The sequence below is a fragment of the Leptinotarsa decemlineata genome, unplaced genomic scaffold, assembly GCF_025532065.1.
Source record: "Leptinotarsa decemlineata unplaced genomic scaffold, Ldec_3_MD MMD2_tig00026328_RagTag_RagTag, whole genome shotgun sequence".
In the NCBI taxonomy this organism is placed as follows: Eukaryota; Metazoa; Arthropoda; class Insecta; order Coleoptera; family Chrysomelidae; genus Leptinotarsa; species Leptinotarsa decemlineata.
This window is the reverse complement of record NW_027412688.1, coordinates 24308096-24324640: the sequence shown is the minus strand read 5'-3', so window position 1 is coordinate 24324640 and position 16545 is coordinate 24308096. Positions and strand designations below refer to the sequence as shown.

The 16545-nt window shown below is 33.2% G+C and overlaps 1 protein-coding gene across 1 annotated transcript; it reads left to right on the top strand.

Moving 5' to 3' along the window:
- Positions 1-595: 595 nt before the first annotated feature.
- Ltn1 (E3 ubiquitin-protein ligase listerin) lies at positions 596-16319 on the top strand. Its single transcript, XM_074182654.1, has 19 exons — positions 596-786; positions 837-1028; positions 1636-1902; positions 2193-2451; positions 7332-7543; positions 7594-7784; positions 7939-8761; positions 8815-9019; positions 9526-10349; positions 10400-10839; positions 12574-12760; positions 12808-12973; positions 13179-13527; positions 14698-14841; positions 14899-15032; positions 15085-15302; positions 15683-15871; positions 15955-16122; positions 16176-16319. Exons 1-19 carry the CDS (start codon positions 739-741, stop codon positions 16233-16235), a joined length of 5076 nt encoding a protein of 1691 aa, XP_074038755.1. The 5' UTR covers positions 596-738; the 3' UTR covers positions 16236-16319.
- Positions 16320-16545: the final 226 nt, after the last annotated feature.

The following is a 16545-nucleotide window of genomic DNA, read 5'->3' as shown; positions in this document are numbered from 1 at the left end:
TATCTGGACTGGCTGACACGGAAAAATGTTATGCCAAAAGATGTCACTGAAACTGTATTTCTGGTATATTTTCAAGAACTGGTAAGGAATTTTCTATGTTTTTCGGTAGATTTGGTAGTAATTGTGTTTATTCGTTTCAGTCAGAAACATATAGTCCGAATTCTTTATGGACTAAATGGTCAATGCCAAAATCGATGGTGACTATACATGAAAAACGAGATATCACCAAGTTCAATGAACTACAGGCTTTTTGACAGAAGAGTAAGAGTTATAAGCCGAAAATTGTACATTTATTATTTGTAATGACGTGAATAAATAAAATATGGTTCAGTTTTCATTTCTATTTATTTTTACTTGTGAAAGGTAGAGGGAATTATAAAATCTATAATGTCCCAAGGGAGTTATGACCCTCTTCATTGATAGCGTAACTATGACGATATAAGCTTATAATATCCCGGTCAGAAATAAATAACTATTCTCTTTCATTTCAAAGTCACACTGAGTCAGTACTAGCACCATAGAAAGCTACTGTGTTACTAGCTCTGAGGTGGTGTTATGTCAAGTCAATAAATGTGTCATGCTGTCATGTGTCATATTTCATTTTCTTCTATATGTATAATTGTGATTGTGATGTGATACATATGGGAAACATAACTAGAAAACTAATTTTAAATGAATATAACCGCAATTCCATATTATAAAATATAACTCACTTAATATTCTTAAGAACTCATTAGTATGGGGGGCAAACATAAAGTGGCTAACAGAACAAAAAATAATGCTAGGGTATAAATTTCACAACATTAAGAATGAATTCTATTTCAAGTCCTTTTTAGCCTTCAAGCAGTGGAAGGAGCGCAGAATTCCTGGGATCATCTATTCCCCAATTTGTTGGATTTTCGGGACTCAAAGATTCCACATTGGGCTTTTGTCTGGCTACTACAGATGATTTGGATGCATCTGTAGATCCCAATGTTCAAGTTATTTTGAAAAAGATAACTAAAAAAGATCACACAACAAAAATAAAGGTAGTGTTGCCTGTACTTACTGTTGCAATTGTCAAAATAGTTTGAATAATCTTGATATAAAATGAAATGACAAACATTGAAAAATTTTTGTTGAAAATAAATTATTCGCTTGACTTTTTATCATATAATGGAAAAAAAATATAGCCCAAAAATAAGTTGAAATTACTGTTGAGTACTGTATTTTTATTACAAAGCTGCCATGAAAATTTAACATATACTATGGTTTTATTGATCTACACAATATGAATAAAATGTATTTACTAAAAACAGAATTGAAAGTCTGGGATGCAAGTACTTCACAAATTAGAAAGGGTAAAACTGAAATTGAGTGGACGTGTATAAAATCATGAACCTGAGGCGAGCAGTCAAAAATTCTCATTATAAAATCTGTTGGAACAGATATTCTCAGTGAATTTAAAGAAAATTCCTCTTTGAAACATTGAAAACATCTGTCCCAATTCATGTATTTTGCAAATGACTTCATCTTAACATTATTCAGATATCAATAAATGCACAGAAATATTTCACATAAGTTTTATGTACAAAAAATACGATGATTACAAATTCAACTATTTTCACAGTTGCCCATATGAATGTTGTTTTTTAGGGTTTACAAGAACTGGCAGAGTTAATTAAAACCTCTGAACCTGAAGCTGTTAAATCTATGTTGCTCGTTTGGCCTAGATTTTATAATACATTAGTTACTGACATTGATAATGGTGTGCGAGAGGCAACACATAATGTTCATCATCAAATTGTGCTCAAAGCTAAGAGGAATATTGCCCCTTATCTGAAACAACTAATGGCTCCTTGGTTCACATCGCAGTATGATACTTACCCACCTGCTGCTAGTATTGCTTCTCAAGCATTCAAGGTAAATATTGGTTTCGAAATTATCTTATTATTTCAGAAACTTTTGGCATCATCAGGAAATCGTCAAATTTTCATGATGCAACGCCAAATAATTGACTTTTTATTAGCAAATTTTTGATATCTCCGGTAACTTCATTGTTTTTTTCATAGGAATCTCTAATTCTATTGAAAATGAAATACAGCCCATGTTACTTGTGGATAATGTACCTTTCTTTAGGTGAAAGAATTTTTAACTTCATTTTTAACTTTACCTTTAAAGAAATACATTTAATATCACTCTCAATTTTCCAGGATTGTTTTCCACCTAATAAAATTCAAGATGCGATAGCATTCTGCCAAGAAGAAATTCTAACCTATTTGAGTGATAATTTATTAGTTCAAACTGCTCAAAGTTTGAGCAGTTCAAAGCAGGTATCTCCTGAAGAAGCAGAAGCTAAATATGAGCGGGTTTTGATTTCGTGCCTTCAAGGATACTGTCTATACTTAGAGAAAGTGTCAGTGCAACACATAGAGAGTGCTACAGCATTGAATAATGGTATTATCTCAAATGGTAAGTTGTATTTGTAATAGATCAATTTGGTATTGATTGAAATTATTCATTTATGAAATAGAACCGTTAGAAAAAATAATTTATATATTGTCGTTATAAAATTCCAAGTTTAAAATTTGCAGTTCAAAGTTGGAATTTAATAAAATTCCCTGTTTAAAGTTGAAATTATCCAATATACCCAGTTTTATAATAATATTGGTGAATTTTGAATTCCAATTCCAAACTCGAAGTTATAGTAAATTTTGACAATCTTAGGATTTTAAGTAAATTCTGACTTAAACTGAGAACTTTGTTGAACCCGAAATTTAGTAATTTCTTTTACTAAATCCTTTGTGGTCTTTTTATGCCTCTCTAGAAATGAATATTAAATATCAAATCACTGTAAATCATAATAATAATAATAAATAAGCTTTATTGTCAGAAGAATGAATGTTATTGACAAAGCGTATGTAAATAAGAGATTTGAATGATATAATTGGATCATTAGATAATAAATGTAGTATCTATGAAATCTTGAATTCTAAAATGTTGAAGTAAGTATTTGAAACAGCTGGTCATGCAATCCTCAATTCAATCAATACATCGCTCCAGAATGGTCAATTGCCCGAATTATTAAAAATAAGTACCATTATACCCATACCTAAAGTTACAAACACTATAAAAGCAAGTGAATTTAGACCTATTAATACCTTACCGCCAATAGAGAAAGTTTTAGAAATAGCAGTATATAATCAATTATTAGAGTTTATTGACAAAAATCAAATCATGTTTAGCAATCAATCTGGTTTTCGAAAAAAACATTCTTGTGAAACAGCACTACAGTTATCATTAACTAAATTTCCTAATGAAACAGATAAAGGTAAAAAATAGATGTTACAAATGCAATACGGATTTATACAGATGGCTCAAAAACCAAAGAAGGCTCAGGATGTGGAGTGTACTCCAGATCACTAAGCCTAAGGATTAAGTGGGGAATGGGAAGAAATACCAGCGTGGTCCAAACAGAACTGGCTGGTATCTCAATCGCCACAAAAGAAATAACCAAGAAAAGAATTTCTGGCAAAAACATTACAATCTGCACTGATAGCAGACAAGCACTATTAGCCTTGAACAGACACCGTGTTACTTCAGGGCTAGCACTAGAGTGCCACGAAGATTTAGCCAAAGCCTCAATAGATAATAACATTATCCTGAGGTGGGTTAAAGGGCACGACAGGAGTAAAGGTAATCGCATTGCCGACTCTTTAGCCAAGGAAGCGGCTGGACTAAGAATTTTAGGACCAAGTGGCACCCACGGCCTGATGACTTCGACAATTGCGGAACTAGTCAAAAGTTACACCCATGCTCAATCTCTAAAGAGATGGGATGAAATCAAAGGATGTAATCTTGCCAGGATCACCTTGGGCGACCCTGGGAAGCTGGCGCCGAAGAAATATCTGGCGATCACCAGGAAAAATCTACGCCTTACAGTAGGATTTCTGACTGGCCACTGTCAGCTAAGAAAACACCTACATAATATGGGGCTAGTGGACACACCTCTATGCAGGATGTGTGAACAGGAAGATGAGACTGTCAGGCATGTCCTGTGCGAGTGCCCGGAGTTATCGTCAATAAGAGAGTGTGTGTTCGGCGAGTCTTGGCCTACACCTGCCGATATAAAGGAGATGTCTCCCAGCGACCTGTCCACCTTCCTGGAAAGGACAGGATGGACGACGACCTAGGAGGACAACTCCTCGGGAGGATGTACAATGGGTCACATGTGGCCTAAGTGCGTGGGCTTACACTCACCCTCCCTACTCTACAGATACAGAAAGGTAAAAATGTTGTAGCTGTCTTTTTAGATTTCAAAAGGGCCTTTGAAACGATTGATAGAAGTATTTTGCTTTAGAAGCTGAGAAGATATGGGCTTGAGGGGATGGTTTATGAATGGATAAGTAATTATTTATCAAATAGGAAACAGAGAGTATATGTGAACGATTATTTCTCATCATATATAACAAATCACACTGGAGTGCCACAAGGTAGTGTGCTTGGTCCCCTATTATTCATTCTGTATCTGAATGATATTCAATTATTTACAGACTGTGAGTTCATCAACTTATTTGCAGATGATACCTTATTGGCCTGTACTGGAGTATATTTAGAAGAAACTGTTGGCAGAATGAATAAAGTTCTAGATAAAGTAGAAAAATATCTGAAAACCAATAAAATGAAACGTAACGTTAAAAAAACAAAAGCAATGATAATTACTACTAAATTCAAATATAATCAAATAAATACAAACAACATAAATATAAAAAATCAATCAAATATACTTTATTGTCTGAAGAACTACATCTTGTAGACAAAGTCATAAATAACATGTAAGATACAAAAATCTACATAAAAAAAAACATACACAATTTAAACAAAATACAATAAACATAAGCTAAAAATGTGAAATACACTGAGATAATCAGCTGGAAATAACAAGACATAGAAATAAAAGTTAAGATTCAAGTGAATCGTCAAGATACTCCTGAACTGAATAATAGGCCCTATCAACAAGTAGCATTTTAACCGCTTTTTTGAATTTGTTAAGCACTATAATTTCTTTAATTCGGGCTGGTAAGTGGTTAAACAGTTTGATCCCGTTGAATATAATTGAATCCCTAACAAGGGAGCTCGCAAGAATAGGCAGATCTATGTTACTATTGAAGATGAACGTATAGAAATAGTAACATCAGTGAAGTATTTGGGATTTCAACTTGATAATTGCTTATCATTCGATGACCACTTCAAATATATTAAAAAAAGGATTGCAAAAAAATTATATTTCTTCTAAAGAATCGCCAATAACTTATCAACAGATATAAAAATTATGGTATATAAATCAATAATCCAACCCCATTTTGATTACTGTGCATCTATTTTATTCTCTTTTAATTTGAACAAAGTGCAACAAATACAAAAACTACAAAATCGAGAAATGAGAATAACTTTAAAATGTAATAGGTATACACCAATTTCTACCATGATATCTGCTCTACGATGGCTCCCAGTATCCAAAAGATTATTCTATTTTTCAATGGTTTTCATTTATAAAATATTAAATAAAATGACCCCACCATACTTGCTATCATTAATAACTTTCATTAAGGACTCCAATTCGAACATTTATTGCGCCAATAATTTTTTTAGGTACCTATATAAATTACTTCATTTCAATTTTCATTACAATTATAGTGTTCGTTTCAGATGTTATTATTGCTCATTTATTTTTCGGCTTATTAAAACACATATACTATATTTTTGATGTAGATATGTTTCAAATAATCATAAAAGGTTCTCTTATTCGAAGTTCATTGTAGAAAACGCTCAGAGCAATGGAAAAAATATGAATAGGTACCTAAAAATGAAAAAAAACTCTCGAAAAACTCTACGATACATAGGGAGACGTGAAAGTTGCTATTATGTTTTTTTTTTCAACTCAGTCAACCAATTTCCAGGGCCGTAATTCAAAAGGGAATAATTCACACAATTATAATCGAATATTGCCGAAAAATTCCGAAATATAAAATTGAATTTAATTTCTCAGTATGAAGTGAACGTCTACGATCCAAAAACTACAACAAAAAATACAGGTCCGTATTTAAAAATTCAAAGATGGGGGTGGCCCAAGTCAGAGGACACTCTGTATAAAATATTCATGGATATATTCTGAGAGTCCACATCAAGTGCCAATAGCAAAATGTGGACAGATTTTCAATATGTCTGCGAATAAAGAAGATATAGGCGAAAATATAATTTGGGATTTTTTGGTTTTTCCTGTATATCTCCAGAACCAAAAAAGCTATATTCTATTTCTTCACATCATTGAATAGGTCTCTAAAATACGCAACTTTGTCATAATTTAACCGACACTCTATCTCTTATCGTTTACGAGATCCCCATGTACAGAAACGAATTTGAATAGCCCTGTATATGATTTTAGAAAAAAAAAACTCGAAATTACATGCCAGTGGGATGGATACTTTCCATATTTCAATGTTCCCATGAGAGAGTTTTTGGAAGAACGTTTTCATAGGCAATGGATTGGCAAAGTAATCCAGCTATATCATCTGATCTCTTACTGTTGCATTTCTTTTTCGTATGTGTCACTTTGAAGGTTATCACTACCATTCCTGCAAATCCCTAGGAGCTGTGACAGAATTGTTACGGAAAACTGATGGCTAATCCTGAACAACTTCAGTCATTGTCAATAATAATCTTTATTTCTGGCCTTCTACTTCTCCATCTTGATACAAAAAATCTGATAATCTTTTTTTTCGTCTAATTCAATGCTTATATGAAAATATATATCAGGCTTATTGGCTTGTACTATCCAGAGGGTGAGGAATGAATATTTCCAATGAAATCTACTTTCATTCTTCACAACGGATTCAGTATCCCGAGCATAAGACAACACCGTTATCTGTGGAAGTGCCAAAGGTGGTAATAGCGCATTATTGCGGTCACGGTATGTCAATGGATATAGCCTGAGATTACATATGCTGGATCAGATGCAGTGCATGCCCTACACATGGTGACAGGAACCTCTATACCCATCATGCGACTACGATAGATTAAGGTGTTGAAGACATCATCCTGGCAGGCCATGATGAACTTCTCAGTTTCCGACTTCAGCGCACTTAACCAAAGCAAAGATCTGTTGATTTGATAAGACAAGGCCTTCAATGTTTTTCGAAAAAAAACTTGTGCAACTCTTGATAATTTTACAGGCCCCATTCACTACAAATGTGTTATGTAGACACTCCAAATTCAAAAGTCTCTATTAGTATTATTATTTTTATATAATTTCATGACTGTACTGTAAATACAAAGTTAATAATATTTTCTAGGGAAATTTTGGAAGTTGGCCAAGCACAAAGTAGCACATATAAGAGCAGCTTGGTTCAAAACTTTATCAGTTTTATGTCAGAAAGCTCCGTTCTTGTTGGAAGGGAGAGGATCACAAGTTGTAGGTAGCGTTTTTGGCAACTTAGAAGAAGGAGATCCCACTGTTTTACCTTGTGTTTGGGAGACAACACTTCTTACAATGTCTACCATAAAGGTAAGTAGCGAGACTATTTAACCTTCACTGTTGAACAAATATTTTTTTAGGAGTGGTGGACTTTTATAAATATTGATAAATTATTTCTTCCTAAATTATGGAAAATACTCAAGCAAGGGGGGAGGGGCAATGCTACTGTTATATATCCAAGCTTGCTTCCAATGATATCACATCTACCACCTTCGGTCGATGAGAATCTATCACTCTTTTATGATTCATTTTTTGGAAATCTCTGCTCAGGGTAAGTCTTATATTTCAATTCAATAACTTTTGATCAAATATATCGGCTGGATGAAAAAGAAATAATTTTCACTCAATGCACCCAAATATGCATATCTCTCACTTCCTTATCGGCTTTCATTAGTGGTTTACATTAGGAAATGAATTATTTTTAGGTTCAAACAGAAATCTGCGTTAGCCAGCAAGTCAGAATCGGCGGCAATAGCTAATGCATTGATTGAGTGTCTTCAATATGTCATTTTGAAGAAACAGGACAACTCTGTTTTTTGTAAAAATTTGATCAAAACTCAACTATTAACCCACATTGAATGGTGTTTATTAGAGGATCAGACAAGTTATAAAACGATTTTCAATCAAGTAGCATCATTACTGCAGAATTGGAGTCGAAATTCTGGTTCCGAAGCACTCAATTCGTACCTCCAGTTTTTCTTTGAAAATCTTCGAGATCTCTTCAAAGATATACTTTTCAATCTAAAAGAATGTCCAAATTATGATGCCGAAGTAATTTCCAACAAACAGGTGGAGTTTTTGCAGTCTCTAAAACATTTTAGCAAGCCAAAAAAACATTTCAAAGTTACTTTCTGCAGTGACGACACCGGCGGTACAGAATTTGCAAGCAATCATCAACCTTCGATTGTTGAGTCAGACAAACACTACTTTCAACAATTGAACCAGTTGGTTTACAGAATTTGTGAAGATTATGTTGAATATATTGAAGAGAAACAATGTAAAATGCTCTTTCAACATCTGTATTCTCTCATAGTGGACTTTGATGCTCAAAATTTCTTCTTGAATCTCAGTGAAAAAAAGAAGAAAAAAGATCTAGGTTTTGAGATGATAGATATCTATAATAACTTGCTGATCAAATGGTTACAATCGAAAAACTTATCTAGCAAACATGTAGTGAGCTTGATATTTTTGCTGATGAAATATGTCAGCAGCAATGAAAAGAAGATGATGTTGACCACACTGTCAGAGGTAATATCATTTCTAAAAAATTCTATCCACTGGTTACGTCTTCTACTTTGCAGGTGGTCAATGAAGAATGTTTGACCTGGTGTATCTCTGAAGCACTTGCTTACCCACATAACGAAGATCCCTTAGTAATTTCCTGGTTCAGAAATGAAAAAGTACGTGATTTTATAGTGTCGATTGTTGACAAAGAAATTAGAGATGAATGTTCTCCTGAACTGAGTGTCATATTGAAGTTGGCTTTGACAGAGAACGAAAAAGGAGGTAGGTACCTAATATGTTCGTGATATTCCTTATTCAAAATGAAAGACAATAATTGATGAATCTGTTAAGGCTTTCGTGGCCGTGATTTTCAGTGTTAATATCTCCATTCGGGTTTGAACGCCGTGGTAGTTTGGAACTGCATCCTAACGTTTCGCCAGCACGAGTGACTGGCTTCTTCAGAGGTTTATTCATCTTGATGATTAACCGAGTCATTGGTGAATGAAACATTATAGACTGTTATATCAAGAATTATATCGTTCAGTGTCAAAAACCGAACCCAGTTCATCAACCCCTCGGGCAGCTGCCTTAAAAACAAATGCTCTAATTCCTTCTCTCTCATGGTTACTGACCATGCAGAGAAGGGGATCCGAACTCCTGGTTACTTTACAAGATCCATCCAGTACCACTTATATGTAGACATTTTAACCTCAAATTATTTTTATTATTGTTGTTGACTTTGCCAAACTTTCATCTGAGTAAGAAATGAAGTTAATTTTGTGTTTCAGAATTGTTTATCGAAGAAGAAGCTGTTTCACAAATCATAGGTAAACTTGTTGCTGTCATTGACAATTATACTACTTACCCAATAACGGCGGACACTTGTGTAAGTCTTGCTGCGTACATTTCAGCAATTGTTTACACAGAGAACCTACTTCTCACTTACACCGATACATTACTACTGGCTCTCTTTCGACTTTCCTGCACTTTTGCCATTGATAATGAGATCATTTCTACCGAAACTATGTACGAGGTGAATAGTGCTTGGCAAGATGCTACCTCATTGCTAGTAAAAATCCTCGACCATCAAGATAGCATCGATCTCACCTCAGACCTTGCAGACATAATTGAAAAGAAATTTTTGGCTGATAGTCCAGAAAGTAGCCATCTGGATCATCTTGTGAGTGTTATTGTTAACACCTTGAGAGCTATTTACCGAAGCGCTCCGCTTTCATTGTCAGATTTCATGATGGTTTTCTTAGACAGAAATTTTTTGGATCCCTGGAAATCTTGGGTTAATAACATCTGTAAGATGGCAGAGTATGTATGTGGAAAATTAAGTAGTCCTTATGAGCAAATTATTTGTGATCCATCTGATGAAATTCAAGAAATGAACGTAGCCAAATATTTTGCTTGGATGTATTTAAAATCTGAAGTAAGTGCTTCAACTCTGGAAGAAGTCATCGATGAATACGAAGATGAGGATGAAAATGAGGAATGCCAGATGGGGAAGGCCATTGTTCTCAATGTAATCGATAAGAATGCAGAGTACGTGGCTCAAATTTTACATGATTTGAGTGTCAGTCAGTCGTATTTAGATATTTTCAAAAATGTAAGCAGTATTTTCTAATGAAGCTTTTTTAGTGACACTTTTATTTTCAGACTAAATGTCATGACCTGGTTTCACGTTACTATGTACAGACTGAGACCAAGCTTAAGTGGATAGTTGAACGCATGGATGATACTTTCAAGTTGGAATTGAAAAAAATTCTTAGAGACAGAGCTATGAGCCTCGCTTGGTTTTGGTGCAGAGCAGTTTATATCATGTACACAAAAATATTTGAACAACCCTTAAATGATATCTATGCTGACTGTGTACAGATCGTAACTGAAACAAAAAATTTGGGGGTCCTTCATTTGACTCAAATCTTCAGTCACCATTTGAATTATGACTACATTCAGAATAACTTCGATGTTGTAGGTGACGTCATCGTGTTGAACAGTCTCTTGCATTGCGATGAAATTGATGTGCAGGTAGCCGAAGTTGTTTTGAAAATCGAGAGGATTAGGGCAGATAATGTTCCCCAGTTTTTATGTGATAAGTAAGTAGTAATCTCAAAATTCAAGGGTGGGTCAAAAGATATGCCACAGTTGTTAAGTAGAATTTGGAACCTTTAGTGTAAAATGAATCTATTGAAAACACTTTCCTTACAAGAACAAAAATGCTATCTCTTGACGTGCGTTTCGCTAATCAAGTTAGCATCATCAGGAGATGACTAAAACTGGTCATCATCGCAAGATTTTTGTATAATAGGGTCGCAAACAAAAGATTTTGAGATGTTGGGTCGTTTTATTACCTGCAGTGGAGTGCTTTCGGGTATTTAACCAAAATAATTGCTGAAAATAACTGTTTTTTTATTAAATTCATGGATGTAGCAGTTACTACGTGGTAGGAAATCATCATGAAGAAAAGGAATTTAAAAAAACATGTTTATTTATTCATATACAATTAATATTGTTATAACATTTCAATTTGAAATATTCACTTAATAATAAATAGGTATGCTTGTTTAAGAAAATATTAGGTATAAGCAAAATTTATGGTGTTTCAGATAAATCTTCTTCAAATGTTATGATTGAAGGTTCTACAATTTCCACAACTAAATGCAAGTAAAATTTTACTTCTTTCATGTAGGAATCCTGTGAATGATATCTGATTCGATTCCATTATGAATGTTTAGAATACAAACGGAATAGAGAAAAGTGTTTGTTGTATAATTCAGCTTCCATATAAAAGTATTTGTTTCAAAGGTATTTTCTTTCATGTAATTCAATGTTTATATGAAAATAGCTGTTTCAAAAGGGCTTTTTCTTCCAGTTTGTGTCTGCCAGTTACTTCTTTGCATAATCTACACATCTTTATATTGTTAATTTTTGAAAGTGATTGCTTCCATCCTTTCTTTGGAAGATTCCCTCATTTTTTTGTATCAAGATGAAGAAGTAGGAAGCCAAAATCTTTCTTTTCCAAATATATAGTTTCAGTTTCAATAGTTTGATATAGTTTTGAAAGATGAAAGATTATTTGACTCAATGTTCATATGCTATCTGCATGCTTAATACTGATTTTCGTAATGGTTTTTTAATATTTCTATGGCATTCTTATGTTTATTGATGGGCTTTGTTACTAGTAAGAGGAAAGTGTTTTCATTAGATTAATTTAATGAGAAGGGTTCCATTTGTACTTGTCAATTTAATATATTGATATCATTGATGCATCATATGAAGAGTAATGGTCCATGTACGCTACCATGTGGTACTTCTGAGGTTACTGATATTTCCTTAGAAAAAAGTGTTTTACCACTATTTTTCATTCTCTATTCGAGAAATTATTCTGAAACCACCTCATATACAATTAATTTCCATTCCCTATTTGTCATTCAAAGAGCAGTTTTGGAGTAATGTTCAAGGTGAAAGGCAGATTGATACCTCATTCATATTTAGATTATATGTTGTGACTTCTGCAACTTTTTATAATGGAGGTAAAATATTTATTGGTCAAAAATTTGTAGCTATGTTATTATTGTTCAGCTTTGGAATAGATTCAATGCTTCTAAACTTTGGCTCTTCTGGGAATAACCAGAGAAGTATTAACGAAGTTTACAGTTACATCAGTAATTATTCGAATTTTAAACAATACAGTGATCAACAGTTTTTTCAAAATATTAATTCTTTTTTTGGTAGGTTATTAATCTAATTTCTATATAATATATATTTCTATATAATTGATTTTGTAACTCAGTTTCCATTACCCCCTAACCATAATCATTACGCTGCAGCTACTCAAAGGACAACATCAGTTGGGAGAAGTCTCAGCAGATTCTAGAAATTATAAGACTGTGTTCGTCTTTGATGAAACTCAAATTCAGCAGTCTCCGACAAAGGGATTGGGACTTTTCAGTTTTGTCCCTTGTTTCATGGGCCTCAAATTGTCTTAAAGCAAGAGCTGTTCACGGAAAGCATGAGGTAGGCAAAAAAATTTTTTTGATTCTCATTTGAAATCGTTTACATAGTTCCAGGCACTTTTAGTTGCAGTGGTAAAATTGTATGTTAACATAGACAGTCAGGTGAAAAAAATGAAGGAGCAGTCAATAAGGATCAGCTACATTGATGAATGGGAGGATGTTTTAGTTGAAAGTGTACATGGTGATTTAGCACAGATTTGGTTATATCTAGCAGGTACACAACAAGTTTATGCATCTTTGGACTACGATTTAGAAAATTACCTAGAGAAAATCTTAACTTCAAACTATTTTTTAAACTTCAAACTTCTTGTGAAACAAGAGCTCTGCTCTTATCGCCAAACCACTTTGTTCACATATTTTGTTTTAATTGTACTCTAATCTGTGTTGTGAATAAAGTTATTATTATTATTATTTTTCAGAACAACTGGAGCAAAAACAAGATACAATCATCTACCTCCCTCTCATCCAAGAATTCGGTAAATTACTGAATGCTATAAACTGTGATTTCTTATTCAAAATAAATGACACATCTTTACCCAAATGGACGAAATTTTTGAAACGAAGCTGTAGCCTGCTCGTCAACCGACAACCTAATTTGCAGGTGTGGGGTTACAGAATGCTACTTATTTTGGTACCTGGGTTAATTAAAATTGACACAGAAGCTGTCAATATGAACACTCCCCACAAAAAAGGACTTATTTTTGAACAGTTCAAGGAAAAATTGGCTGAAACCCACGAAATCGTAAATAGTATGCTCATGGGATTCAAGTAAGTAATAATGATATTGAAAATATTTCTCATTTTCAAGAAATAACAGGTATTCCAAATATGAATTTTTTCAACTGGAATCACATAGAATATTTATTAAAAAAGTATTCAAAGTGCAATAAATGGTGAAAATGGCAACAAAAAAAGCAATGTTGATTTAAGATATTTGAACTTTAATAACTGCTTTTTGTTTTTATGGCTGTTTTTTGAACTGTTATAGCAGGTGATTGTAACAAATAAATTTATAAAGGAATGAATGAATAAGAGTTAATATTTGAAAGAGGAAATCTAGCAATTCTCTACATTTATAATTAGTTGGTGGTACCTGATTATCTAAATCAAAAAAACATGTCATTACTTTGTTCTGAAGAGTTTTGAGAGATCTGATGTGGGATTTTCTGCCTGTTTCTGATTATAAAAGAACATAATTCAGATGTGCTTTGTGACAAGTCATTTATAAGAATACACAGATCAAATTACTAATTATACCTTCTTAAGAGATACCACCTGATAAAAAGCAGTAAGTCATTTGCAAATGAAGGAATTTTGTGAAAGTTAAATCTTTGATGGAACTTTTATAATGAAAAATAGATCAACAAATTTGAACCTCTACAAATAGATGTGCCCTTTTTTCCTAAATATATGAAGTTTTCTATTGTTGGGATATTTTGAAATCATTCATAGACGATCAATCTAATGTATTGGACAAGACATGCTAATTTTTATCTGTGTTTCATAATTCGTAGTATAAATATATTTCATAAGTCGCCTCTCGAAAGTTGATATATTTTGTTACAATCTAATTTTGTGTTCAAGTTGTTTTTTTAGGTAATCTCACAATTTACTCTTGATTTTTCTAAAAGTTTCTAGAGAAGTTGTAAACCAAATGTGTCTACAATTCCTAATTTGACGGTGGATTTTGTATTATTCACATCTGTGACATTAACTTTGATTTGAGTAATTGAACCTAGAGTTTAGCCAATTCATTTTTTATGGATTTGGCATTACGGATTCTTTATGTATAAGGGGAAAATTTGACCATTGAGTAAAATGAACAGGTCTAAACAGATTTCATCTTTCTGAAATAATTCTGAAGTTTAATAAAAAAACTTTACAAGCTAGCCAACTTACATTTTCTTCTATTCATATAAATCGAATGATTCTTTTCAGGTTAGGAGAAGACAGCTGTAGAGTTGAACCATCCACTGATTCATTTACCTATACTTTTGGATATCTGTTGATCTGGGATGTTTTGTTATCCTTATGCAACCAATCTTCAACAGAACTGCGGTTTCAGTATGCTGATTGGTTGAGGTAATTTATTGATGATCTTTCAAATAAAAAGAGTGTAACGAGTCAAAATGATTTCAGGAATGAAGATTTGTTTCAAAATCTCCTGAATAATCTCTTCCATTTGATGCCTACAGAGATTTTGCACTATAATGAGAGAAAAGCGAAACCTTTGATAGAGTCGTTTTTTAAAAAACCACACATGGGAATGAATGGTATGACAATTTGTTGCATTTAGTTCCAAAATGAAATAACACTACATTGCAGATACTTTTGGTAGTGAGAAAATTGAACACCTCGTATGCTGGTTGTACTCCTCCACTTTGGTTCAACTTCCAGCCCTAGTGCGTCAGTGGTGGACCAGTTTGGATAGCAAATTGGCCCAAGTAGTTGAAAAAGTGACTCAGATATATGTTTCTCCACATTTAGTTGCACAAGAATTCAACGACTTGATAACACATCAGAGCAAATTTAAGAATATGGTGGTAAGTACAAAACTATTACTTTTTAGTAAAATACGAGGATGTATTGATATCTAGTTAGCTAGACCAGCTCTGTGGTTAGACAATTATTGGTATACCATATCAATGAAGAATAACTTATTAGAAGTGTCAGTGAAAAGTCAAACCAGAATTGCAAAGTAAAATTTAAAAAGTTTTACACAAGTCAAGATGAACATAAATAAAATAAACAAAGTTTACATGTTAAAATAATTTGTATCTAATACAAATACGTCAGTCGATGTCAATGTTACTGCGGAGATAGTCTTCATAATTATAAAAGGCCTTACAGGTCTAAATAACAAATTTCAAAACATCCTCGTACAATGTGAAGTGCTTTTAACAAAATAATTATTGTGGTACAGCTGAAAGTGATGCCAGGTGCTAGAGAGGTGATTGCCATCTATACAGTTGACGAAGCCCAAGTGGAACTGCTCATTGTATTACCACCGAACTATCCTTTAGGTGGTCTGGATGTTCAATGCAATAAACAGATTGCTGGTACGGGTCATAAACAATGGCTTCTCCAGTTGAAAAAATGTGTGGTACATCAAGTGAGTTCTTTCTTAGAATTACTTGAAATTGAAATGAATTGAAAAAAAATTGAAAGAGGATCTTAAACCAAACTTTTTTTCAGAATGGTAGAATATGGGATGGCTTATCTTTGTGGAATAACAACTTGGACAGAAAATTCGATGGTGTGGAGGAATGCTATATCTGCTTTTCTGTTTTGCATCCGGGAACTTACCAATTGCCTAAATTATCATGTCAAACTTGCAAGAAAAAGTTCCATTCAGCTTGTTTGGTAAGCAAAATGAAATGTTCGAAGTTATGATTATTTCAATACTTTTTTTTCAGTACAAATGGTTCAGAACCAGTTACAAAAGTTCGTGTCCTATTTGCAGAAACTTATTTTAAGTTATAATTTATTTATGTTATTCATTTATGTACATACATATTTTGTATAATATCAGTTTACAAATATATTTATATATTCTGAAATTCTATGTTAATAAAAATATTGTTCACTGAAAAAGTTTTGTCCAGTGAAACATGAGGTCTGGTATCGAGCGCTGAATGAAAAATCACTTTTTGTTTCGACTTGCCATAGATATCATCAGTGGTACTAGACAGACATAAGATGAAAAAGTTATGAGTGGAAAAATTATGAAATTTTGGTGGAAAGCAAGACAATGCTGAAATCAATCGAGTGGATTACCCACATGTC